Below are 27,500 nucleotides of genomic sequence, written 5' to 3'. Positions count from 1 at the left end.
ATTTTACCTTCAGATGATAGAGGTTCTCTTCTGCGTCTAAATCAATGCGCTTGGATTTCTTGTTGATGGACATTACAGAGAAGCCAATGTTGATGGAGCCATGGAGTTTCCCCCTCAGAATCTGAGACAATCCCAGCAGTTAGGGTTACATTCAGTGACACAGATTTTATATTAATGAATTCAGTTGCACCGCTTGCACAAAACAGAAGAGCTACTTACATCTTGTTGAGTCTTGGCATACTTGAGAATCCCCTTTTCCAAGATAAAATATCTCTTTTAAAAAAAAAGTTGAGAAAGGGAAAATGTTACTTCTCACTTTCGAAAACAAAGCTTCCCTTCATTTTTATCTCCCTTGATTGAAGGTTGCAACTCCTGCAGAGGTGTAGCCCCGCAGGTAATTACAGCCATCCAAATACCTTGCCTATGTGGGCGCTCTTCATATGCGAATCTGGACAGTGAGTGATGAGCTATTCAACTGTGGAATGCATCACAGTCAAGCCCAACACTTGTCTTACTCATGCCCACAAGTGCATTTTCAAGAACGGTTCTTGGACAAAGATCAGGAGCTGGAAATTTCACCTCCTACACCTTCCCCCACTGCCCTAATCCCCAGAATGCACCCCCCTGTTCCCCTCTAATGAAGGAGCACACGGGCTAGTTAAAGCAAGCTCAACTCCTGATCCACCTGAGCACAGCTAACTCATCCAGGAATGAAAGCTGGGCCTTTCCTGGTCTGAGAGACTCAGAGCTAAATTGGTCATTACAATCATCCACCAAGCCATTGGGTCACCAGTTCATGTGACCTTCAATCAGTTCACCAGGGATGGAGGTTAGCCAAAGACCTACTGCAGTCCAAAACATACCAAGATGATTTTTCTTTGGTCATTGATATATCCTGAGGTTCTCTATGCTGAAACGAGAGACCGACAGGTGGGGTGGGGGGCGGATTGAAGTGGGGAGCATGCGGCTGAGGGAAGGCAGTTGTGAGGCCGGGAGCGAGCAGCAAGCAGATGGGTGCAGGAGGATGCGCTGGGCAAGAGAAGCTGGATACTGTTGGGGACGGAGTGGGAGTGATTGAATTTAATTCTTGTGATAAATTGAGCAGCGCCATCTTTAATCCTGGCAGCTGCCTAAAACAATCGCAGTCAGTGACCTTTCAGTAAATGAGACTGCATTTGCTCATGTGCAAGTACTGCACCACCTAGTGGTTGCGTTGTCAGCAAACACAGCCTATCAAAATTTGGCACCGAGCCACAGTAAGGACATATTAGGGCAGGTGACCAAATTCTTGGACAAAGATGTTTTTAAAGGAGTGTCTTAAAGGAGGAAAGAAAGGTAAAGAGCCAGAGAGGCATAGGGAGGGAATTCCAGAGCTTGGGGCCTTGGCAACTGAAGGCACAGCCATCAATGATGGACTGATTAAGACTGGAGATGTTCAAGAGACCAGAATTAGATGCGTGCAAATATCTTGGAGGGTTAGGGGGACTGCTGGAGATTACAGAGATACAGAAGGACAAGGTCGGGGAGGGAGTTGAAAACAAAAGGGAGAATTTTAAAAATTGACGTGTTGCTTCAACAGGAGTCAATGTAGGTGAGCAAGCACAGGGGTGGTATGTGAATGGGACTTGGTGTGTGTAAGGGCACAGGCAGCAGAGTTTTGGATTACCTCAAGTTTAAGGAGGGTAGAATGTGGGAGGCTGGCCATAAATCCTACTCTCTCAGATGAAATAAGAACAGTATTAACTAGGCGCCTTGAGAGTGGGGAAAATTCAATTTTAAAAGAACAGAAGTAAGTAGGTAGAGGTGGTCTTAAGAGCTTAGCAGCACACAGTTCCTCTGGAAGAAATATTTAAAAAATCTAACCTTGTGCCAGCCTTTCAAAGGCCATTTCCTCTTCTTCAGCAGGTATCCTTCCTGCCTCTCGAGATCCAGAGAAGCATGGCTGTTCCCTGGCGGCTCCTCCATCACCTCCCAGTTCTCAGAGTTCTGAAACAGAGACAACACTTGAGAAACACAGTGGTTCGTGCAAATTGCTTTTGCTGCATTTTCTGAACTCGATTGAAAGCCTTCGTTGGCTCATTTCCTCCTACTGCAGATTATCTTGATCTGATCATAATCAATCAAGATACGACAGTCTTTGCTGGACTGCAGTTTAGACCAACAAAATATCCTTAGAAAATGTTTCAATGTCACAGGAATTTAAATAAGAAAACAGCTCGTATATAAACATCACCGTTTATAGCAAACATTACAAAAATGCAGACTAGCTCTCCCGACGGCTCAGTGGGTCCTTATACACTCAATTGATGCATCCCCCAGCCGAACAGCTACTAACCGGCTTTGTCCGGACATACACGAATAACTGGGATTTGGGGCCACACATCCAAAACTTGCATCACCCCATGTGCCATACACCCCATCAAGGGTTAGTGCTTTCGGGAGAGATGGGGAGATTATTGGGTGTGGAGGAAGTGGGGGCAGCCCATTATTTATTCATTGTCAGTGATCCAAGAGCAAAAAAAAAAAAAAGGGCTTCAGTTGTAATGCCATTTCCAATATATGATGGCAATGTGCCAAACTAAAAGGGTCACATATCCATCAATGTCACCAAAGCTTACATGCCTTCTATTCAAAAACACAATAATTTCAATAGCAACTCCTGAAGTAAACTGCCCTAATCCTCCACACTATTATCACAAGTAATGAGTAGGAAGAGAATTAATACAACCATTTTCAACATCAGCGCTGCTATGGTTCTACTCAAAATGTGACAGGAGTGTGACCATAACTTTTCATCAGGGCAAAGGAATCAATAATAATTGGAGAACATGCTGGAGATACACAGCAGGGCTGTCAGCAACCTGAGAGATCAGTTAGCATTTTGAGTAGCAAGCTTTTGTTACAAATGAATTCTGACAAAGGTTCTCCACCCAACACATTAACCTGCCTTCTCTTTTCAAATGTTGGGAGCCATGCTCTGTAGCTCAAGCACTTTCAGTTCCCAGCTTCCTTCTTTTTGTCTTTATATTTCTTATTAAAGTTTATAAGTGCATGTACACAAAAAAAAAACACGTGAAATAATAAAGAGTACAGAAGGGACCAGGGTGGCACAGACCCTCCTACCTGGTGTGTGCTGCTGGGCTTCGATGATGCATTGCTGCTGCTTCTCGTCAGAGTGGACGTCCTTTGGGGAGCAGGGAGAAACTTCTCATCACTGTTCATGGCTGCCAGGTGTCCAAATACCACCAGCCCCAGGTATTCTAGCAACAACAGATTGAAGCGGTTCCTCGAGGCCGAGCAGGACCCGATCTCCTGGGGAGCACAGGTTCACACATCTGGATGCAGTCAAACATTCCTATAGAGTGAAACAAAAAAAAATGCAGTTAATCTTTATTCCAATAGCAGTCAGGTAAGCAAAACGTAATGAACTACATTTTACTGGTTTAATGTACTCATCTTGAATTGTTAACCTACATAGAATTTACATGAAAATGGACCATTCAGCCCATTGTTTGTGTGCTATAAGAGCCACCTCCTACACTATTTACTGCATCTAACACGTTCAGAATATCCTTCTAATCCTTTCTCCCTCATGTACTTATCTAGCTTCCCCTTAAATGCATCTATGCTATTCACTTCAACTACTACTGACGGTCTGGAATGCCCTGCCTGGGAGGGTGGTAGAGGCGGGTTGCCTCACATCCTTTAAAAAGTACCTGGATGAGCACTTGGCACGTCATAACATTCAAGGCTATGGGCCAAGTGCTGGTAAATGAGATTAGGTAGACAGGTCAGGTGTTTTAATGCATCGGTGCAGACTCGATGGGCCGAAGGGCCTCTTCTGCACTGTATTATTCTGTGATCCCAATGGTAGCAAAGTTCACATTCTCATCACTCTCTGGATAAAAAAGTTTCTCCTGAATTCCCTACTGAATTTATTAGTGACTATCTTATAAATATGGTTGTTTGTTTTGGTCTCCTCTAATAGGAGGAAACATCCTCTCGACATCTACCCTATCGAACCTATTCATAAGTTTAAAGACCTCCATCAGGCCACCTCTTCTGGAGAAAAGAGCCCCGGCCTGTTCAATCAATCGAGTCAGCTAGTGGTCAGAGGTCAAGAAAATTATTATTTCCAAGACTGTGCAGTTCTGATATGTTGTATCTAGTGTCATGCAGGCCCCCACCTGCCAGGAATGAGGCACATTGGTTTTGTCATATGAACATTGATTTTGAACTGTTGCTGGTGCGAGGAAATTGACTTGTTGAACAGATCAGCCATGGCTGGAAAAAAACATTTGCATACTAATAGGCAGTGCTTGTGTGGACAAAGGGCCATTCCCTGACACATTCAACCCACAATGGATGTTGATCACTGGACAGTGTGGGGGTGGGGAAGCGCATTCCAGGGCCTGCTGGGGTGATGCAATCCACAGGGTCCAGGGCTGATTGGACCAGCTGGACACATGACTAACTGGCTGTTCCAGGGTTTTTTGAACCAGCTACCGAGAGTTTGAACAAAAAAAAAGACTATTTGAGAAGACGTCTCCTGTCTGCTCCCATCTCTTTCTCACAAGCCTCTGAATCCACTGAAGACTATTGAACCCCGAGAGAGAAAAGTCTTCCACAGCAAACAAGGTTTAAGAACACCGGACTCAAAAAGCAAGATATACCTACAATCGAGGACTTTACAGTGAGCACAAAGAACCATAACAAAAACTCTTCAGATATTGCCTCAAAATTTTCCACTTTATTTTTCTTCTGCTCTTTTCTGTCTCTATTTACATGGGTGTATCTCGTATGCATGCTAGCATGGACGCGTCGTGTGTCCATAGGTGTCAACCGAATAGAAACATAGAAAATAGGAGCAGGAGTAGGCCATTCGGCCCTGCTCCGCCATTCAAAAAAGATGACGACTGATCGTCTAATTCAGTACCCTGTTCCTGCTTTCACCCCAAATCCCTTGTTCCCTTGGCATTAAGAAATATATCTATCTCCTTCTTGAATATATTTAATGACTTGGCCTCCACTGCCTTCTGCGGTAGAGAATTCCACAGGTTCACCACCCTCTGAGTGGTCATAAATGGCAAATCCCGTATCCTGAGACGGTGATCCCCTGGTTCTGGACTTCCCAGCCATCGGCAACAGCCTCCCTGCATCTAGCCTGTCTAGTCCTGTTAGAATTTTAGAATTAGAGTTTAAGTTCAAGTTCAATAAATTTCAACCTTTCTTCTTTAAACCTAAGGAAACCTGTTTGTGCTGGTTCCTTTGCCTTTTAATTGGAAAGCGGTGAACAAGGATTCACCAAGGGGGAGCTAAAAACCAGTGTTTTAGAAATTAAACCCTGTTACAGCAAGACCAGGTGAAGGCTGAGAGGGAACCCCCAGACCCCTTTCTCACCTGGTCGTAACACTAGTTTTATGGTTGTCAAATAGAAGGTGTTTATGTCTGATTCAAAACAAGCTCAAACCTAAGGGTCCGGATAATGCAGCGAGATCAACATTAGCTGTTATTTCCAAGACCAGATTCTAATATGGCCCAGATGGAGAACTCCTCTTGCTGTTGGCTGCAAGGATATGACATGAAATGACTTTGGACATTTTCAAAGCAGTTGCCAGGGATGCACAGCTCAAAATTGCACTGTTCACCAGCAAACTCTCAGACAGCCAGTGTGAGAAATGTCATAGTGGTGCAGTAGTAAGCACTCATATTGCAGCTGAGGTGCTTTAGGTTAGCGCCATGTAGGGAGAGCTTCACTCTTCACCATGCTGTTCCTGACCTGTGCTCAATTCTGAAACTGACGCAATATCCTTTGCCTTAGGGTGCCAACCTTGGCTCAGTGGTAGAGTTCACGCCTTCGATTCAGAGGTTCATGGGATCAAGTTCCACTCCAGAGACTTGAGCACATAACCCAGACTGACTCGAAGGGAGCAATGCACTCTCAGGATGAAACATTAAACTGAGGCTCTCAGGTAGGTGTAAACCCCACCACATTATTTCAAAGAGCAGGGGAGCTCACTGGCATCCTGGACAATATACATCCCCGAACCAACATCACTAAGACAGATCATCTGTTACAACCTCAATGTTGTTTGTGGGATCCTGTCATGCACAAGTTTGCTGCCCAGTTTCCTACATTACAATGACTAACACTTCAAGAATACTTCATTGGTTGTAAAGCACTTTGGGACGTCCCACGGTCATGAAAGGCGCTATATAAATGCAAGTCTTCCTTTCTTAGTGGAGGACAAAGCCAGGGTCACCGAGATATTCCGTGATGTTGGATCTTCTGCCAACACTCACATGCAGCCACTAGGCAGAGTATCAGAGGGCATACAGCTGCTACGGAACTATGTCCTAGCAAGGAATGAACCCCTTCAGGAAGGGAAAGGAAAATGGGGGGGGATTTCTCCCAATTCCGGGTGCAGTGAGTACAGGAAAAATTGGGCAGGCTTCCATATGTGCATTCACTCCTCCCTGGCTGACTCTCCTACTTGCAATATGGTCAGGCAAAGGACGAGGAAAACCTACCTCCATAAATCTGGTTCTGTAAAAGTTTGACCTGATCCTATATATAGCATTATATACATTTTAATCAATGCGAAACCTATTTCTTATTATAACTGGATCATTTAAAGTTTGGGGAGTGTATCATGTGGTTAGACAGGCTGTTTTGTATCTCAAGGACAAATTCCTACCCATGCAGTCACGTAAGCTGGGAAGCACTGACTAAACCAGGAATGGCAGGACTAATCTAACCCAAAGACTCAGACAATTTCAGAAAGCAAAAGGACAAGTGCTTGATGGATTGATAACCGTCATCTACCAAAGCGAGGCCAATGTCTTTGTACTTCATTCCCCTCCCCTCTGAGAGAGATGTTTTGTTCTAATTGAAGGGGAACTTCCAACACCATAAAAATCTCCTTTTGCACGGGCAGCATTTACTGAATTCCGTGTAAATTCCAAGCTGATTATGAAATACTTCTTCTTTGGCCTCCTTATCTCGAGAGACAATGGATACGCGCCTGGAGGTGGTCAGTGGTTTGTGGAGCAGCGCCTGGAGTGGCTGTAAAGGCCAATTCTAGAGTGACAGGCTCTTCCACAGGTGCTGCAGAGAAATTTGTTTGTCGGGGCTGTTGCACAGTTGGCTCTCCCCTTGCGCCTCTGTCTTTTTTCCTGCCAACTACTAAGTCTCTTTGACTCGCCACATTTTAGCCCCGCCTTTATGGCTGCCCGCCAGCTCTGGCGAACGCTGGCAACTGACTCCCAGGACTTGTGATCAATGTCACAGGATTTCATGTCGCGTTTGCAGACGTCTTTAAAGCGGAGACATGGACGGCCGGTAGGTCTGATACCAGTGGCGAGCTCGCTGTACAATGTGTCTTTGGGGATCCTGCCATCTTCCATGCAGCTCACATGGCCAAGCCATCTCAAGCGCCGCTGACTCAGTAGTGTGTACAAGCTGGGGATGTTGGCCGCCTCGAGGACTTCTGTGTTGGAGATACAGTCCTGCCACCTGATGCCAAGTATTCTCCGGAGGCAGCGAAGATGGAATGAATTGAGACGTTTCCTAGAGAGTCAGAGTGTCAGAATCATAACGGCACAGAAGGAGGCCATTCAGCCCACTGAGTCCATGCCGGCTCCCTGTAAAGCAATTCAGTCAGTCCCATTCTCCTGCTTTCTCCCTGTAGCCCTGCAAATCAAGTTTATATCCCTCAAGTGCACATCCATTTCCTTCTGAAATCATTCATCGTCTCCGCTTCCACCACCTTCATATGCAGCAAGTTCCAAATCAATACCACTCAGGAATTTACAGCACGGAAGGAGGCCATTCAGCCCATCGTGTCTACACTGGCCAACTAGTAGCCATCCAGCCTAAATTTCCTCCTTGTGTTAACAATTCAGACAGTTTTGGAAATTGCTGTCTCAGAAATCAGTTACAAGCCAACAGTACCCTAGTACACCAAAGTATTAAACCACCCACAAGGCACCAATCCTCCACCCCACCTCAAACCCTCCCACTGTCCCACAGTACACCATCTCTCTCTCTCTCTGCACCACACAACCACCGAATTTCACATGTTAACAAAGCCATGAAAGTTCACTTTGAAATTGTATTTCCAGGGCTTGATTTGTTACTTTGAAGTTCTAGCCAAGTTAGTAATCAAACCAAACTGTTCAGAATGACTTCTTGTGAGATTGCTTTGATTCCTATACCTACAGCAGAGAACTGTTGATTCTAGTGTGGACCAGAGCATAGTATTCATACTCATAGAGTCATACAGCGTAGAAACAGGCCCTTCGGCCCACCGCGTCCATGCCGACCATAATGCCCATCTATACTAATCCCACTTGCCTGCATTAATTCCAGGGCGGCACAGTGGCGCAGTGGTTAGCACTGCAGCCTCACAGCTCCAGGGACCCGGGTTCGATTCCGGGTACTGCCTGTGTGGAGTTTGCAAGTTCTCCCTGTGTCTGCGTGGGTTTTCTCCGGGTGCTCCGGTTTCCTCCCACAAGCCAAAAGACTTGCAGGTTGATAGGTAAATTGGCCATTATAAATTGTCACTAGTATAGGTAGGTGGTAGGGAAATATAGGGACAGGTGGGGATGTTTGGTAGGAATATGGGATTAGTGTAGGATTAGTATAAATGGGTGGTTGATGTTCGGCACAGACTCGGTGGGCCGAAGGGCCTGTTTCAGTGCTGTATCTCTAATCTAATCTAATCCCTCTATGCCTTGCTCATTCAAGTACCTGTCCAGATGCCTCTTAAATGTCGCTACTGTTCCTGCCTCCACCACCTCCTCTGGCAGCTCATTCCAGATACCTACTATTCTTTGTGAAATAATTACCCCTTTGATCCCCTTTAAACCTCCTCCCTCTCACCTTCAATCTATGCTCTCTAGTTTTAGTCACCCCTACCATGGGAAACAGACTCTGGCTATCTACCCTATCTATGCCTCTCATAATTTTATATACCTCGATCATGTCCCCTCTCAGCCTTCTTCGCTCCAGGGAAAACAGACCCAGCCTATCCAATCTCTCTTTATAACTCAAGCCCTCCAAACCAGGCAACATCCTTGTGAATCTTTTCTGCACCCTCTCCAGCGTAATCACATCTTTCCTGTAGTGCGGTGACCAGAACTGCACACAGTACTCCAAATGCGGCCTAACCAACGTTATGTACAACTGTAACATGACGTCCCAACTCTTGTACTCGATGCCTCGGCCGATGAAGGCAAGCATGCCATACGCCTTCTTCACCACCCTGTCTACCTGTGGTGCCACTTTCAGGGAACTATGTACTTGCACCCCAAGGTGTCTCTGCTCAACAACACTCCCCAGGGCCCTGCCATTCACTGTATATGTCCTGCCCTGGTTTAACTTCCCAAAATGCATCACTTCACACTTGTCTGCGTTAAATTCCATTTGCCACCCCCTTGCCCACTTCCCCAGTTGATCTATATCCTGTTGTAACCTTAAACAACCTTCTTCACTGTCCACTATAACCACTAATTTTGGTGCATTTGTGATTCTCGAACAGTTTTAATCTTCCTTGTTTGCAGGCACTGTGGTTAGTTTACATTTTCTCCACACTCCCCCTCCCCCACCCAATCTGCTGAAATGATAAACTGTTACCAAAGCAGTACAAGCATCTATCCCATCCAATTCAGTATCAGTACTGGCTGACCTACTCATTCCAGTAGGCATTCCCAACAGACACATTGGGAATCTTGGCTTGCATAGAACTTTCCTGAAATGACATCTCCTCAAAAGGCACAGAACAACAAATCAGTTCAAGCATACCACTGAAAAACACACACAAAGTTGGGGGACAGACAGACACAAAGAGAGCACACACGACAAGGAGAGAGTACTCGCTGGAACATGAAGTTTCATACTGCTCGTGTTCCACATTGCGTGGAGTAAGTGCATGTCAAACCAACAGTAAAAAGTACTCAAGATGTCCCTTGAAACCCTCCCTCCACCCCTCGTGAAAGCTGCAGCTATAATTTAGACATTTGGTACAATCGTTCTCCCCTCACTCTCTAAATATTTAATTAACATAGTAGCTGCGTCACCAGAACAACCCTTTGTATTTCAGTCTCTCATTTGTACAATACGTATCTGCACTGGTGTCTGATTAAACAAATTCCTGCTGAAGTGAATGACAAGGAGCCACAAAGTATGGCATCGGCAATTTAGCCTAAATATAAAATCTTGTTTTTGCCAACAATTAATTGTCTCATCTTGTCTTCTGAAAGCAGAGACTCTATCAGTACTATGACCCGATGGCCCTTTTTCCTGCAACAACCTAGGTGAGGAACGTCAGCAAGCTGCTCAACCACTGTGGGCATCATGCTAACCCAATCCCATCTTCAACCATGCTCCATATAGGTGCACTCCTCAGCAGAAATCACAGGGTACTAACCCAAAACAGGCAGCTGCCACCAACCTCAGTCAGTCAATCTAAGAACAGCTATGAAGATGAACAGAAACTAGTCAGAGGGGTACCAGCTCTAATGACTGAGTGGTCATGATTACACAGTATGGATATTGGCTACTCACTTTGCCAAAGTCCACTGCTAAAATGTTCACTGGGCTGCCCCGTACTACATAGCAGCGCAACTTAGAAGTGGAAGCGTTTTTTTTTATAAAGTCTTGTGAACCACCCTCTGGACAGGAGTTCAGAGTCCGTAATAACTAATAATGATATTATATTACAGGCTCAAACTCTTTCTCGTGGTGGGTGGGAGCAGAAGATCCAAGAAACCTTCATCAGTAGGAGAAAAAGGAGGAACCAATTACATCAGCTTCACCTAAGAAATAGGAGGAATAGACCATTCGGCGCCTCAAGCCTCCTCCGGCATTCAATACAATCACGGCTGATCTTCTCCCTCAGGTCCACTTTCCCACCTGCTCCTTATATCCTTTGATTCCGAGACCAAATGTCTGGCCATCTCAGCCTTAAATATATTTAACGATGGAGCATCCACAACCCTCTGGGGTAGGAGGATCCAAAGATTCACAACTCTTTGAGTGATGGAGTTTCTCCTCATCTCACTCCTGAATGATTGGCCTTTGATTCTAAGACTGCGCTTCTATTTTCTAGATTCCCCAGCCAGGGCAAACAACCTCTCAGTGTCTACCCTGTGAAAACCCTTCAGAATCCTGTATGTTTCAAAAAGGTCACCTTTCATTCTTCTAAAGTGCAGAGTATAGGCCCAATTTACTCAGTCTCTCATCTCAGAAAGCAATCTAGTTAACATTTGCAGCACCGCCTCCAAGGAGAGTATATCTTTCTTTAGATATGAAGAACCAAACTGCACACAGTACTCCAGGTGTGGCCTCACCAAAGCCCCGTACAATTGTAGCAAGACTTCTTTATTTTTGTACTCCAATCCTCTTACAAAAAAGGCCAACAGGCTATTTGCCTTCCTAATTGCTTGCTGTACCTGAATGCTAACTTTGTGGTCTCCGTACATGCACAGCCAAGTCTCTCCGAACATCAACATTTAGCTCAGGTCAGCTGGTAGCACACTCATCTCAAGAGTCAGGTTGTGGGTGGTGGGGTCATTTAAGCTCCCCCACCCACCCACCCCCAGGGCTGAGCACACAATCCAGGCCGAGACTTCAGTGCAAGCCTGAGGGAATGTTAAGTTTTCAAGTCTTGTCTTCTCAGGAGACGACAATCACGAGACCTCTTCAGGGGAATGCAAGAGATCACATGGCATTAGTCAAAGAGTAGGGAGTTGGCTCAGGGCTCTAACTAACATGGCTTTAACACTTCTTTCTATTTAAAGACATAGATAGATTTTAAAATTCTTACCCTCGATATTAAATCCCTCTATGGCCTCATCCCTCCTCATCGCTATAACCTCCTCCAGCCCTATAACATTGAGATCTCTATACTCCTCCCATCATGACCTCTTGCTCATCCCTGATTTTAATCACTCCACCGTTGGTAGCTGTGCCTAGATCCTAAGCTCTGGAATTCCGCCACTAAACCTCTCTACCTCTTTTTCCTCCTTTAAGACTCTCCTTAAATCGCTCATCTTTGGTCACATGTTTGAATATCGCTGCATCTCAGTGTCAATTCTTTTCTTTGACAACACTCCTGTGATGTGCCTTGGGACTACATTAAAGCCACTATGTAAATACAAGTTGTTGTTGTTGAAATAGCTAGTTTAGGAGTAATTGAGTTTAATTGTTAATTACATACTTTCACCAGATGGTGATTGACCAGTACAACAGGGTTCTGGTGAAGGCAGAGACAGACTTCTTTCAGTCCTTTGCATACAATTAGATGGAGTTCAGGAAAAGGAGGCAGTCCCAACATATGGATTGCAACACAAAATCATTCTAGAAAATAATGCATGGATCGAGGACCTCCTGGGACTTGCCTAGTCTCTCGTGTGTAGGATGGGGTTAAGGAAAAACAAAGGACTCGTAAATTGGTACAGGTGTCTGGGTTCCTTGCCTCTGGTAGGAAGCTGGAGAGGGCCGAGTAGGGAAGAGAGATGTTTGGTACGTGGGGATTGACGTTTTAAAAAAAAAATGCGAGCTGACTTAAACCAAGTCCAGTCAGGTTTGCAAATCTTTCAAGTGACATTCATTGTGAGAGCACAAATGGACAGAACACAAATTATGGCTGTTCAATCATCTCTCTTGGGTTTATTTATTTAAAGAGACAGCACTGAAACAGGCCCTTCGGCCCAACGAGTCTGTGCTGACCATCAAGCACCAATTTATACTAATCCTACATTAATCCCACATTCCTACCACATCCCCACCTTCCCTCAATTCCCCTACCACCTACCTACACCAGGGGCAATTTACCCATCAACCTGCAAGTCTTTAGCTGTGGGAGGAAACTGGAGCACCCGGAGAAAACCCACGCAGTCACAGGGAGAACTTACAAACTCCGCACAGGCAGTACCCAGAATTGAACCCGGGCCGCTGGAGCTGTGAGGCTGCGGTGCTAACCACTGCGCCACCCTCTCCATTTCAATTGTATGTAACTTGCAAGCTGTCAGGTATACAAAGGATTAATGACTACAGAAAAAAAATTCAGTCTTCTGTGACATTCTAGCCTGCAATATGTGGCTAGTTTTGTGTTTCCTTTAAAAAAAAGCCACAACATAGTTTTATTTGGGTGTGGTACAAGAGGCATTTTAACAGCAACTCACAGCAGAAGTTTAAGGTATCAGTTGAAGAGGGTGAAAGTCTGGAAGCTGAGCCTTATGGGTAGGTCTACCACAAGCTCAAAAAGGTTGTTTGCCAATCAGAAGGTACTGTTCAGAAATACTGCAGGCTGACTGCATTTTAACCCAGTCGAGACACAAGGACAATGCAAAAAAAATACCTCAGATTTCTTTGTCACTAAGATCATCCACTTAGCCTTGGCCCAAATGCTAATGAAACCCTCATTCACGCCTTTTTAACCTCCAGACTTGACTATTCCAATGCTCTCCCGGCCAGCGTCCCATCCTCCACACTCAAGAGAACTTAAGCTTATCCAAAAGTGCAGTGGTTAGCACCGCAGCCTCACAACTCCAGCGACCCAGGTTCGGTTCTGGGTGCCGCCTGTGCAGACTTTTCAGGTTCTCCCTGTGACCGCGTGGGTTTCCGCCGTGTGCTCCGGTTTCCTCCCACAGCCAAAGAGTTGCAGGTTGATAGGTAAATTGGCCATTGTAAATTGCCCCTAGTGTAGGTAGATGGTAGGAGAATTGAGGGAAGGTGGGGATGTGGTAGGGAATATGGGATTAATGTAAGATTAGTATAAATGGGTGGTTGATGGTCAGCACAGACTCGGTGGGCCAAAGGGGCTGTTTCAGTGTTGTATCTCTCTATGACTCTAAAACCAGGGACGGGGAAGAAATGCTGGACTTACTGGCGATGCCCACATCCCATGAAAGAATAAACAAAACTCCGCTGACTTATCCCACACAACATCCCACCCATCCATCGCACATGTCCTTGCTGACCAACCAACACTGGCTCTTGGTCCCTCACCACCTCAAGTTAAATGTTCATCCTCGTCTTGAAATTTCCTTATGGCCTCATCACCATCTTTAATCTCCTACATCCATTCAAACCCTCCACTCTTCGCTCCTCCAACTGGCCTCGTGCATTCCTCCTCCTCGCCACAATGGTGGCTACGCATTTGGCCATCCAGGCACAACTTTCCGGCATTTCCCCCTAAACTGCTCCACCTCTTCTTGCCCCCCACTCCTTTAAGACTTTTATTAAAACCCACCTCTTCCTCTTCTTTCTAATATCTCATTCTTTGGCTCAGCGTCCATTTCTTGTCTGATTACATCTCTGTGAAGTGCCATGAGATATTTTTCTACATTGAAGACACTATTGGAATGCAAGTTGTTGTTGTTGAAGAGTAAATTTAGGAATGGGTGTTCGTCAAGCAAAGGGTGGTCACTGTGGAACAGATCTCCAAACAGGGAACTAGAGACAAACCAACATTCACATATGTACAGTTAGGAGCAGGAACTCTGGCACAATTTCCACCCCAACTCCGTAGCGCAGGCCCCCATTGCTGCCCCGGTTAAGACCAGCTAATTCAGCAGTAACCAAGAATTGAAGCTGGGATCTTGACTTTGATGGCTTATTATACATGGCGAGAGAGGTCCATTTACATTTTATTACCGATAACTCTGTCAAATTATTGGCCCATTGAATTTGTCCAAATCTAGAGGTCATAGACGTATGATGGCCACGAATAAATCCAACAAGAAATTCAGGAAAAACCTCTTTACCCAGAGAGTGGTAAGAATGAGAAACTTGCCATCACAGGAGTAGTTGAGGCAAATAGAAAGATGGATTTTGTTTCTGATGTTCACATTCTATCTACTAAAGTTGTTCGAACTGTACCACTGCTTTGGACAGCTCATCCTTATATAATGTGGTCATTTGGGCTAGTTAGAAAAGACCATTTTTATTATTCATTCACAGGATGCAGGCATTTCAGGTAAGGCCAGCATTTATTGTCCACCGTGAACTGCCTTTAACTGAATAACTTGCTAGGCCATTTCAGAGGGCAGTTAAGGGTCAACCACATTGCTGTGAAATCACATATTGGTCAGCTAAGGAAGGTAGACTTTCTTCCCCAAAAGGTCATTAGTGAACCAGATGGGTTTTTCCCGACAATTCAGTCGTTACATGGTCATGGACATTAGCTTTACGTTCCAGATTTATTTAATTAACCAAATTTAAATTCCCCCAGTTGCCATGGTGGGATTTGAACTCCTGTCTCTGAATCATTAGTCCAGGCCTATGGATTACTAGCTCAGTAAAATGACCACTATATTTCCTTCATCAGAACTATACTCAGAGAATCATAGAAAATTTAAGGCACAGGAAGAGGCCACTTGGCCCATCATCTCTGTGCCGGCCAAAAAACGATCCACCTATTCTAATCCCACCTTCCAGCATTTGGTCCGTAGCCCTGCAGATTACGGCACTTGAGGTGCATATCCAGACTCCTTTAGAATGAGTTAAGGATTTCTGCCTCAACTACCCTTTCAGGCAGTGAGTTCCAGACCCCCACCACCCTCTGGGTGAAAAGGTTTTTCCTCATCTCCCCTCTAATATTTCTACCAATCACTTTAAATCTATGCCCCCTCGTCACTGACCTCTCTGCCACGGTGAATAGACCCTTCACCTCCACTCTATCCAGGTCCCTCAAAATTTTTGTACATTTCAATCAGATCTCCCCTCAGCCTTCTCTGTTCCAAGGAGAACAACCACAGCCCATCCAGTCTTTCCTCGTGACTGCAATTTTCTAGTCCTGGCAACATCCTCGTACATCTCCTCTGTACCCTCTCTACAGAAAGGATGTAATTGCACTAAATGAGGTGACCAGAACTGCACACAGTATTCAAATTGTGGCCTAACCAATGAATTATACAGTTCCAGCATAAGCTCCCTGCTCTTGTATTCTATACCTTGGCTAATAAAGGAAAGGATTCCATATGCCTTCTTAACCATCTTAAATCAACCGGTCCTGCTACCTTCAGGGATCTGTGGACATTCACTCCAAGGTCCCTCACTTCCTCTACACTTCTCAGTATTTTCCCATTAATCATGTATTCCTTTTCGTTGTTTGACCTCCCCAAATGCATCACCTCGCACTTCTCCGGGTTTGAATTCCATTTGCCACATTTCTGCCCATCTGACCAGACTATCAATATCTTCTTGCAGCCTACAGCTATCCTCTTCGCTATCTAACACACGGCCAATCTTTATGTCGTCCGCAAACTTCTTGATCATGCCCCCTACATTTATTTCCAAATCATTAATATACACCACAAAAAGCAGGGGACCCAGTACTGAGCCCTTGTGAACGCTACTGGAAACAGCCCTCCAATTGCTAAAAACAGCCGTCAACGATTACCCTTTGTTTCCTGCCACTGAGCCAATTTTGTATCCACCTTGGTGCATTTCCCTGGATTGCATGGGATTTTTTTTTTTTTTTGAAAGTCTGCCATATGGGACCTTCACCAGAACGATACTTATCAGAACTATAAAGCACAGTGTAAACTGCAACAGTACATTTGATTCCAAATATAAGAGAAATATAAAAAATACAAGTATGCAAGGTAGAAAGGAATAGAAGGATATGCTGATGGGGAGAGCAGTAGTAAGGTGGGAGGAGGCTCGCGTAGTTCATAAACACAGGCATGGACCTGTTTCTGTGCTATACATTGGACATAAATCAAAAAAAAATTGGAAAGTTCTGCTGTCGGATTCGTCAATTATCAAACACCTAATGGGAACTGAGTCAGTTAATAGCACTGGTGCAAAATTACAGGTCAGAGCCTCACTGGAACCTGTGGAATAAATAAATGAATCATTGAAGAGAGATAATGACTGCCCACTGAAAGACATTTGGAACCCAATCTTGCACTGGGTTTATAAAGAGGTTTGATGCACATTCTCCGTCTCTTCTCATTTTAACTGAGGCAGCATCTGTGAGAGGTCTGAGGCCCCTCTCCTTCACCCCATGCCCTTTGTTTAGTTTGGTGGAATCTTCCCCTTGTAAATTACTTCTCTGTAGAGCACCTTCTGTCTATTTAACTAAAGCGGGTGTGTTTCAGGCCCTGCCTCTGATCATTACCCCGAGTTGCCCCCCACTATCTCCTCGGCTTGCCTGAAGGGACCAACCCTTGCTCGAGTGCAGATCCTCATGCAGCTACAGCCCTCCAACAATACGCCACCCGTTCTTCATACGATCATGTGACAATGTCGAACAGGAAAAGACCAGCTGGCCTGAGTTAACCAAGATAACAATGGCTGGCTATTCAACTGTTAAAACCATCACAGCTGAGCCTATCTTGCCCACATTCAATCTCCACACAACACCCTTTGCAGTAGTCATCAGGGGTATGAAACATTCACCTGCCATAGTTCACCAAGGAGACGGTAGTATAGTGGTTATGTTACAGGGCTAGTAATCCAGAGCCCTGGACTAATGCTCTGGAAACAATGAGTTCAAATCCCACCATGGCGGCTGTGGGAATTTAAAATGAATCAATTAATAAATCTCCAATGAAATGCTAGTCTAATTAATAATCGTGAAACTACAAGATTGTTGGCTCACTAGCATCCTTACCTGGTTGGACCTATTTGAATTCCGACCCACAGCAATGTGATTGACTCTTAACTGCCCTCTGAATAGTCTAGCAAGCCACTCAGTTCAAGGGAAATTAGGGGTGGGCAATAAATGCTGGCCTTGCCAGCGACACTGACATTCCAAGAAAAATATATTTAAAAAACAAAATTGTAGAACCCACCTAATCCCCCAAAAGTGATCAACTCACTTAGCACAGACCAGGGATCAAATGAGAGACTCTGTCTGCATAGCTTTGCACTTCAATTCACTGTTCCTTTAAGCACTAAACCACTGGGGGCAAGCCAAGAAAATCTGACATTTTAAAATCAGACATACGAAATAATTATATATTACTCAGTGACAGTCTACAATATTAGTCATTTTTTAAAAAAAATTTAAATATTTTATATAATCCAGTGGGCAATGGCTTCAGTGGAGCTAAACAACTAACACGGCCTCATAAAGCACAACATCTCAAACTGCTTCATAAAAGGGATTAATTAGTGAGCACAATGAGAGAGCTTGGCAAGCTGATCGAAGGAATGTGGATGCAAGAGGGGTTTAGGAAGAGGGCACCAGAGTGCAGATCTGCAACAGGTGAAGATTCCGGCATTGATGGGGGTGGTGGGGACTGATCCAAACCCGGGAGCTGGGGGAACTAAAATCAACAGAATGGACCTGATGGCTGAGGTAGGATGAAGTTAGAACAAAGAGCCTTTAGAAATCAATCGAATGGAGAATCAGTGGAGGCTGACAAGAATTGCGGTGATGGTGAGTGCAACTTAGTATGTAACAGAATGTCAGGACTGAAGTTACTCAGCCCCTCCAGCCTGCTCCACCATTCAATTAGACAACTAATTGCTCTGTATCTTAACTCCATCTAGCCGCCTTGCTTCAGTAACCCTTGCTTCACGAAAATCTATTTAGGACGCTGAAGTTGGCCATTGCTGGATTCAGTTTGAGCAGACAGCCGGGAGAGGGAACGCTAAGGAAGAGGCTTATTCTCAGCCAGCACTTCTTGTTTTGAGAAAAGCAAAGAAACAAGACATGGGAATCATTTAGTCTAAGATTACTTAGCCTTGAAGCCAAAGCTGGAGCAACAACCAAGGTTAACAGCAGATATCTAGCAGCGACTTGTAAAATAACAGCCTGTTGTTTATTTACAGATACGGTGGAGAGGCTGTCTGTAGCGCAGGGATACAGTACCTGCAACTGTCCTCAGAGTCCCCAGGTAATACAACAGGAGTTCTTTTTCTCATTATCTTTCAGTACATGGCACAACACCATATAACATTTACAGAAGGGTGGGAAATTAGCCACTCATGCCAACAGCATGTTTCTACATGCTCTCCAATTTACTACCGCAGTGCCTTTTTAGACTGGACTGATACCCAAACTGAAACTCCAGCTCGCTGATTTCCCCTCCCTGTGACACAATATGGCACAACAAAGATGCACACCTGCCAACACACTCAAAATGAACGTTTTGTTGATCCACGGCTTGACTATACCAGGGATGTATCATGAGAGATGGTGTTGGGCAGGGGGAGGGTGGTGGTGGGATAGGGAAGAGAAAAAAAAAAGAGGGCAGGAGAGCAACGGGCGAAAGTGAGAAAGCAAGGGGACCGGGGGGTGGGAAAAGAGAGAGCATGCGTTAAATGAAATAAATACGTCAGCACAGTATATAAAACCGACAAGGTCGCTACTAAGGAACACCAGTCTTGAAATGCAATCATCAGTTCTGGAATTTCAAGCATCCCATTACAAAAAATATCAAGCAGGAACTCTGGTTTTGTATTGTCTGAGTCAGGAGGGAAAGAGCTGAAATGCACAAAATGTTATCAAAGGCTAACTGTAAAGTTCAGTTTCTCCGGTTCCATTCTATATCCCGGGGCTCTGTTTTAAAGTAAGGTACACCACAGTGCAGTAAGAGAACACTGGACTTAAGCAAATTACCTGTGGGGTCTTGGGTAGTGTTGAATGACAGTTACACAATGGAGCAGACTGGCAAACAGAACTGCAACTTAAGAGCAATTCCATCACTGATACCATTTCCAGAAGCTTACACAGATCAGTCACCAACAGTACAGTACACAAGTCAGGTACAACTCGGGCTCACCCTCCAAGAGTACTGGCATAACTACTAAGATTACATTCTCTGTTGTCCTTTTCCTCTCACCCCTCTAAATTTTAAATGAGACATCACATTTCAAATATCTCCAATTGAAAAGTCTCATCCTGATTGTGTAAATCCCTCCATGGCCTTGCCATTCTCTATTTCTGTAACCTCCTCCATTGTAATAACCCTCCTGTCCCAAACCCTCTGGTTGCAGCTTCTTGTAAACCTCACTCTCTCCACCCCCCACTGTTCGTAATCGTGTCTGCAGCCACTGGAGTCACACTCTGTCAATCCCTCCATAAACCTCCCCACCGCAAGACCTTTTGTAAAATAAAAACCTCCCCTTGACTAAGTTTCTTTGAAAATATTCCCTTCTGACTTCCTTCTTTGGCTCGACATTGGTTTCTCTCAAGTGCCTTAGGAGGTTTTATCACTCTGGAAACAGTATCCCACATGCACAGCACACATGGCCACTACTCATGAACAAAAGTGGACAGTAAATGCTGTCTATGCTACTGCAGCCAAACGCAATCCTACTTTTATCAGGTAAAGATAATAGAAAATCATAGCATCATACAACACAGAAGGAGGCCATTCAGCCCATCATGCCTGTGCCAGCTTTTGGAAAATGCTATCCAATTAATCCCACTCCTTTTCCCCACACACCTGCAAAAAAAAAATCCAAGTATGAATCCAGTTCCCTTTGATAGTTACTATTGAATCTTCTTCCACCATGCTTTCAAGCAGTGTATTCCAATTCATAACAAATCTTTAATCTCCCCTCTGGTTCTTTTGCCAATTACCTTAAATAAGTGTTCGCTGGTTACAGACCCTCTCGCCAATGGAAACAGTTTCATAACCCTCCAATTCCTTTGACTGGGATTTAAATGCTACTCTAATTTTCAAAAGGTGGTGGCCAGGGGAGATTTTCCTCTTCCCCGTTACATGCTCCAGTTAGTAATTCACTCTGTCTGTCCCAATTTCTTACAGCAGCTGATGCAGGGGATGCTACAGGTTCTGCAGAACTGGGCTTTGAGGGGAAATTACTACAAAGAAATGTTCCCTGTTGTTCACAAATGCACAAAAACCAAACAAACAAGCCACAAAGGGTCTTCAGATATACTTGCAAGTTCCCCCAATTGTTTTCATGGAAAGATACCAACGAAGTACAGATCACTCACAGGAATTCAATAGAGCAGGAGCTTTGATCCTCGTCAAGTCTTATAGCTGGTGTGTCCTTTGATGTGGTGACAGGAAGGGGAGAGAAAGTAGGTGCTTTAAACTGACCTGAGCTGCATGCAAAACGTGTCTGCTTTCCCAGGAGGATATCCAACATCCTGCACAGACAAAGGGATTGAGGGAGGTGGTGAGTGGGTGGGAGTGGTCTATAACAGGGAAAAGAAAATAACTTGCATTATATAGCGCCTTTCATGAGCTCAGGATGCCCCAAAGCGCTTTACAGTCGATGATGTACTTTTGAAGTGTCGCACTGTTGTAACAGGAAGCACGGCAGCCATGTTGTGCACAGTAAGATTCCACAAATAGCAATGTGAAAACAGCCAGAAAATCTGTTGTCAGCATTGGTTGAAGGATAAATAAATAGTGGCCTGGACATCATGGAGTTCTCTCTCCAAAATAGTGCTATGGGACCTTTTACGTCTGCCCAATAGGGTGGACGGGGCCTCAGTTTAAACAACTTGTCCGAAAGAATACACTTCCTACATTGCTGCACCTCCTCAATGATGCACAGGGGAGTGTCAACCTGAATTATGTACTCAAGTCTCTGGAGTGGCACTGGCTCATTGAGGCAAATTCCTATTCAGGAATTTTTATGCGGGTAGATATTTACTGTAAACTCTGCTGCAGAATGTAGATTGCACAGCAAATCCCTGGAGTACAGCCAACCTACATGAACAAGCCATTTACTGCGACATAATTACAGACTATCTAGGACACTGACCTGCAGCTCCACTTCAAACTGGCACAAGGCTGATTTGAAAAAATGCCACAAAGAATTTTTGATATAGTGGTGGGGCCAAAGAAGGGGAATTACCTATCGGAATCCTTCCGAAAAGATGTCTTAAATAAATGAGTCTTTTATTTGTTTCAAGTATGTTAACTGACATGCTCAGCGGCCCTGAGAGATCCAGAACTAGGTTATTTAGGGTTAAATGCTGCACAATACCACATTTGACAGGGAGGTTCCGGCAGATTACTGATCCTCATTTCACGAGAATGTCCAAGATGGTAAAGCCCAAAAAGCCTTAAAGCAACAAGTTCACAGGCCCTTTTCAAATAATTAACTCCTTCCTGAGACACTGTTCCACAGACTCTGGTAGGCCTGCTATACCATGGCACAGTCTTTATCCTGCTGACTATCTTTATTGTAATAAACCATTGAGATTGGGGGGGGGGGGGGAGGGGGGGAGGCAGGGGAAGTGAAACCCAGCTGAATTCTGCCCTTTTCCAACATCCCTATACACAAGAAATGCTGGAACCACTCAGCAGGCCTGGCAGCATCTGTGAAAAGAGAAGCAGAGTTAACGTTTCGGGTCGGTGACCCTTCTTCGGAACTGAAGAACTGAACTTCGGTTCCGAAGAAGGGTCACTGACCCGAAACGTTAACTCTGCTTCTCTTTTCACAGATGCTGCCAGACCTGCTGAGTGGTTCCAGCATTTCTTGGTTTTATTTCAGATTTCCAGCATCCGCAGTATTTTGCTTTTATCCCTATACACACACTTGCTAAGAGGCCATTTCCCCTGGCAGTACAGACTAGAACCAGGACACCAGGGAGAACGCCCCTACTTTATTTTTGAAATAGCGCCAAGGGATCTTGTACATCCTCCAGAGAAGGTGGAAAGGACCTCCAGTTTAGCAACTTATCCAAAAAACAGTTCCTCTGACAGTGCAGCACTCGCTCAGTACTGCACAGGAGCGTCAGCCTTGATTACGTGCTCAGGTTTCTGAAGTGGCAGTTGAATACACAAACTTCTGACTCAACAGTGAAGGTGTTACCCACTAAACCAAGGCCTTAAATGAAGCCTTACTTTCATTTGAAATTTGATTGTGGTTGCACGACACTGGAACCAGTTCTTGCCAATGGCTCAGTGCAAGAAGGTACTGTATGGTGAAACACTGATCTCCCTACTAAAAGTTAAATGTCAGCACAAGGCCTAAGGAAGTATAAAGGAACAAAACAAAGTGCAGAAATCACCTGGTGGGGCTGGGGGGGCGGTTATGGGCAGGGCTGCTAAGGCTCCTCAATAAGGTCACAGGAATATTTTCAACACAAGAAGTGCATTTCTCGCATAATCCAGAAAATGAATTGTACATTCCTCACCCCTCAAACCCTCCCCATGCAGCATAGAGTCATAGAGAGTCAAAGAGATACAGCACTGAAACAGGCCCTTTGGTCCACCGAGTCTGTGACGACCATCAACCACCCATTTTATATCAATGCTACATTAATCCCATATTCCCTACCACATCCCCACCTTCCCTCAATTCTCCTGCCACCTACCTACACTCGGGGCAATTTACAATGGCCAATTTACCCATCAACCTGCAAGTCTTTGGCTGTGGGAGGAAACCGGAGCACCCGGCGGAAACCCACGCGGTCACAGGGAGAGCTTGCAAACTCCGCACAGGTAGTACCCAGAACTGAACCCGGGTTGCTGGAGCTGTGAGGCTGCGGTGCTAACCAATGCGCCACTGTGCCACCCAGCAGTAACACAAAAGGCTTGTTCACACTATATCCACCTCGGTTTGCAAAAGCACAGAGTAAATACAGCTCTGAATGTCCCATAAGTCTTCCATCCAGTAAATGAGAGCAATTTACTGCTTAAGTGTAAAACCCTGAAGCTCAGATAATTGCCAAAAGTACAATGTGCAATAATCAATTAAGTGGATACAGTTTACACACATCACATCTGTCTGGGAGCTGAGACACAGGGCATGTCATTTGAAATAACATTAACCTGAGCAATTTCTATTAAAATTTACCACATTTCTCCCTCATTTCAATCCAAAGGCATATTATGCCACTTAAAAAAGGAGTTTCAGCATCAATACTGTTACTAAAAATAAGACTTCTACATTTTCTCACCCCCATTCTCTCTGCTCTCTTGCAGGAGATCATCACCAGGTGAGAGAAAAGGCAGACAGACAGCCTGCTGCCAAATCTCGTCTGGGACTGGCGGCGTGGTGACATCCCAGCGCAGCTCTCCCACTTCAAGGGATGGTTCCTGACCCCAGCTGCAACTGCTTGTATTGACTGATTGATAACAGACTGTTGGGATCGACTTTTCTGTCCCCTCTCCCCCCCCCACCCCCTTAATTTACATTATGCATGCAGATCCCTGTCTAGCTATTTGGCAAAACAGGCATCATAATTATCATCGACAATCACACAAGTGCACATTCCAAACAAGAGCCAATAAATAAAAGTCAAGTTAGCGGTCTGGTTTGGTTCCTCCCCCGTACTTTCAGCCAATTGCAAGACCCTTTCCAGCACGCCATCCAAGGTCAGTCTATTCACTCGAGATGCAGGATAGAACCTGGGACCTTTCTCTCTCTGTGGACTCGGAAAGCGAGTTTATGATTAAAAAAGCTCTCAAGTCTCAATTTCACCATCACTTCTCAATTGTCACTATTTCAAATCAAAATATTCTACCACAAAAAAAATTCTTGGCATTAACTAATCCCCAAGAAATGGATTTCTAGATATAGCGGACTCTTCCATCTCACCTGCCTGGGTTAGATTCAAACCTGCCTTCCGACAGTACAAGCTCAGTCTCTAGCCCATTATGATCAAGATTATAATAAGCACACAGCAACAAGTATATGTTACACATCCAGTTAAACACTCAATATAGATTCTAGGAGGGGAACTACATAAATCTGCTATTAAATAAAGGAGAAAGAGAAAAAACAGCGAGCTACAGGCAAAGTTAGCCTGACATCAATTATTAAAGAAGTCTTAATACACTCAGAAAATGCAGTGGTTAGCACCGCAGCCTCACAGCTCCAGTGACCTGGGTTCGGTTCTGGGTACTGCCTGTGCGGAGTTTGCAAGTTCACCCTGTGACCGTGTGGGTTTCCTCCGGGTGCTCCGGTTTCCTCTCACATGCCAAAGACTTGCAGGTTGATGGGCAAATTGGCCATTGTAAATTGCCCCTAGTGTAGGTAGGTGGTAGGAGAATTGGGGGAAGGTAAGGATGTGAGAGGGAAATGGGATTAATGTAGGATTAGTATAAATGGGTGGTTGATGGCTGGCACAGACTCAGTGGGCCGAAGGGCCTGTTTCACTGCTGTATCTCTCTATGATTTTATGACTCTAAAATCATAGAATGATCAGAAAAAGTGAACATGGGTTTACGAATGGGAAATCATGTCTGATAAATTTATTAGAGTTTTTTGAGGATGTAACTAGTAAGGTAGATAAAGGGGAGCCAATAGATGTAGCATGCTTGGATTTCCAAAAGGCATTCGATAAGGCACCACACAAAAGATTAACACATAAAGGGCTCAAACAGTTGGGGGTAGTACATTAGCATGGATTGAGGATTTGTTAATGGACAGGAAACAGAGAGGAGGGATAACCGGGGCTGTAACTGGTGGAGTGCAACAAGGATCAGTGCTGGGGCCTCAGTTAGTTACAAATCTAAATTAATGACTTAGACAAAGAGATCAAGAGTAATTTATCCAGTTTTTCTAACGATACAAAGCCAGGTGGAATATGAGCTGTGAGGAGGACCCAAAGAGGTTGCAAAGAGATCTGGATAAGTTAAGTGGACAAGGTGATGGATGTATATAATGTGGGGAAGTGTGATGCTATTCACTTTGGTAGCAAGAACAGAAAAGCAGAATTTTTTTTTTTTTTTTAAAAAGGCTTGAAACTTCAAAATGATGTTCAGAGAAACTTGGGTGTACTCGTACTAAGAACACAATGTTAGCATGCAGGTACAGCCTACACTCTCTGGACTTTAGAAGAATGAGAAGTGATCACATTGAAATATACAAGATTCTCAAGGATCTTGACAGGGTAGACACGGAGAGGTTGATTACCCTAGCTGGGGAATCCAGAACATGGGAGCACAGTCTTAGGATAAGGGGTCGATCATTTAGGACTGATATGGCAGTGGGGGGGGTGGTTGTGAATCTTTGGAATTATTTAACCCAGAGAGTTGTGGTGGATGCTCCATCGTTGAGTATATTCAAGGCCGAGATGGACAGATTTTTTGGTTTCTAGTGGGAAATCAAGGAATTTGGAAGCAGACAGTATATGGAGTTGAGACAGAAAAATCAGCCATGATTGTATTGAATGGTGGAGCAGGCACCAGGGGCTGTCTGGTCTACTCCTGCTCTTATTTCTTACATTCTTAGTACACGGTGGGCAATGACCCCCACATTCGCAGACATCTTACCCTAACATAACATTGATATACTAGCCCTAATGCTCGCTGAGGTATTTGCTACAATCTCCCTCATGACCCCAGTTCTCATCTTGCAGACCCTTCTAAAACCAGTCATATGAACCTCATTAAAACATGCTTTTCATACACAAGCACTCTAGGTGCAGACTGTTCCTTGCAGCTTTTCAGACAGAATTAGTGATGGGCAAAATTATTTGCACTTCACTTAAAATTTTGCTCCCTCCCAACCATCAAAAGAACAGACATGTGACACTGCTGAACACTTGCATGTATGCGGGCAAATTTTGCAAGTCTTATAAAACACTTCACAAAGAAAACAGAGAAAGTACCATCCAGGAGTGTTAAAAACTGAGACTCAAATCTGAGGGGGTGGGGGTTATCACACAGCCAGGGTTCTGTATGGCAGAAGGTGTTCGAAGAGAAAAATACTTTTGAGTTACCCTTTCATTGTTCAACTGCATGCTGTTACCAAGCCTGCTGATAGGAGGGAAAGCACACATTCTCCTCTCTCTCTCTAGTAAATTTCCCCCTTACTGATCTTTCTTTTGAATAGTTTGATGAATCACTGAACGGTGATTACAAAGAATGAACTTTATGGTTTTATGAGTTCTGCTAGTACAGTTTCAAACAGTAGGAGTATTAACACCATTAACACCAGGTTCCTTTGAATATTGCCCAAATGAACAGGGCGTAAGGTGCTGCCTAAAACAGCCCCTCCCAGTCAAAGGCCCAGTCATATTGCTATGCTTCTTTTAAAAAAAAAAGTTAATCATTGCTGCTCTGTGTGAACCTTACTCAGATATCAGGGAAGGTTCATCTGAAAACACAAACTCCTCTTAACGGTTTATGCTTTAAGAGGATTCCTTATGAGGAAACTACCCGCCCCCCAGTGGGGTTTAAACACGCTTGCATGCAGTTTCATCACAGGTCTCAACACGCAACTTGGAAATGCCATAATCACATTCAGCTTCAGGTTGGTTCGGATGGTTTCCTTAAGGAAATGCTAAAGACATAAGTAGCTTTCACGAGGCATGAAGAACCTGAAAGTTCCACATCAGAATTAGCTGATGATTACTCAGTCGTGCCGTTTCCATTGCAGTCTCTGCCTAACACTATTGTGGGAGCAGCAGCATGACAAGGACCGCAGTGGTTCAAGCAGGCAGCCCATCATCACCACCCCAGCACATCGAGCGATGGGCAAATAAACTGCAGCCTTGCCAGTGTCTCCCTGACTTGGTGAGCAAATTTAAAAAAAAACCTCAACATGCCCACCACATTACAGTAGACCCGGCTCAAGTGATGGTTCCTCCTCAAGTTAC

At 44.6% G+C, this 27,500-nt stretch overlaps 1 protein-coding gene across 4 annotated transcripts in view; it reads right to left on the bottom strand.

The window, feature by feature from the left end:
* Window positions 1–27,500, bottom strand: part of osbpl7 (oxysterol binding protein-like 7) — an 80,224-nt gene that overhangs the window by 50,272 nt on the left and 2,452 nt on the right. For all 4 annotated transcript variants that reach the window (XM_068013502.1, XM_068013505.1, XM_068013503.1 and 1 more), the window contains exons 2-5: window positions 3,124–3,355; window positions 1,864–1,986; window positions 220–273; window positions 8–121 (exon numbers count right to left, since the gene is read on the bottom strand). In XM_068013502.1, the coding sequence (XP_067869603.1) occupies window positions 8–121; window positions 220–273; window positions 1,864–1,986; window positions 3,124–3,222 (390 nt within the window). In that variant the 5' untranslated portion in view covers window positions 3,223–3,355. The remainder of the gene's footprint in view (window positions 1–7; window positions 122–219; window positions 274–1,863; window positions 1,987–3,123; window positions 3,356–27,500) is intronic.

Source organism: Heterodontus francisci, chromosome 33, assembly GCF_036365525.1.
Source record: "Heterodontus francisci isolate sHetFra1 chromosome 33, sHetFra1.hap1, whole genome shotgun sequence".
In the NCBI taxonomy this organism is placed as follows: Eukaryota; Metazoa; Chordata; class Chondrichthyes; order Heterodontiformes; family Heterodontidae; genus Heterodontus; species Heterodontus francisci.
The sequence above is the reverse complement of the archived record's forward strand: the minus strand, read 5'-3'. Positions and strand labels throughout refer to the sequence as shown.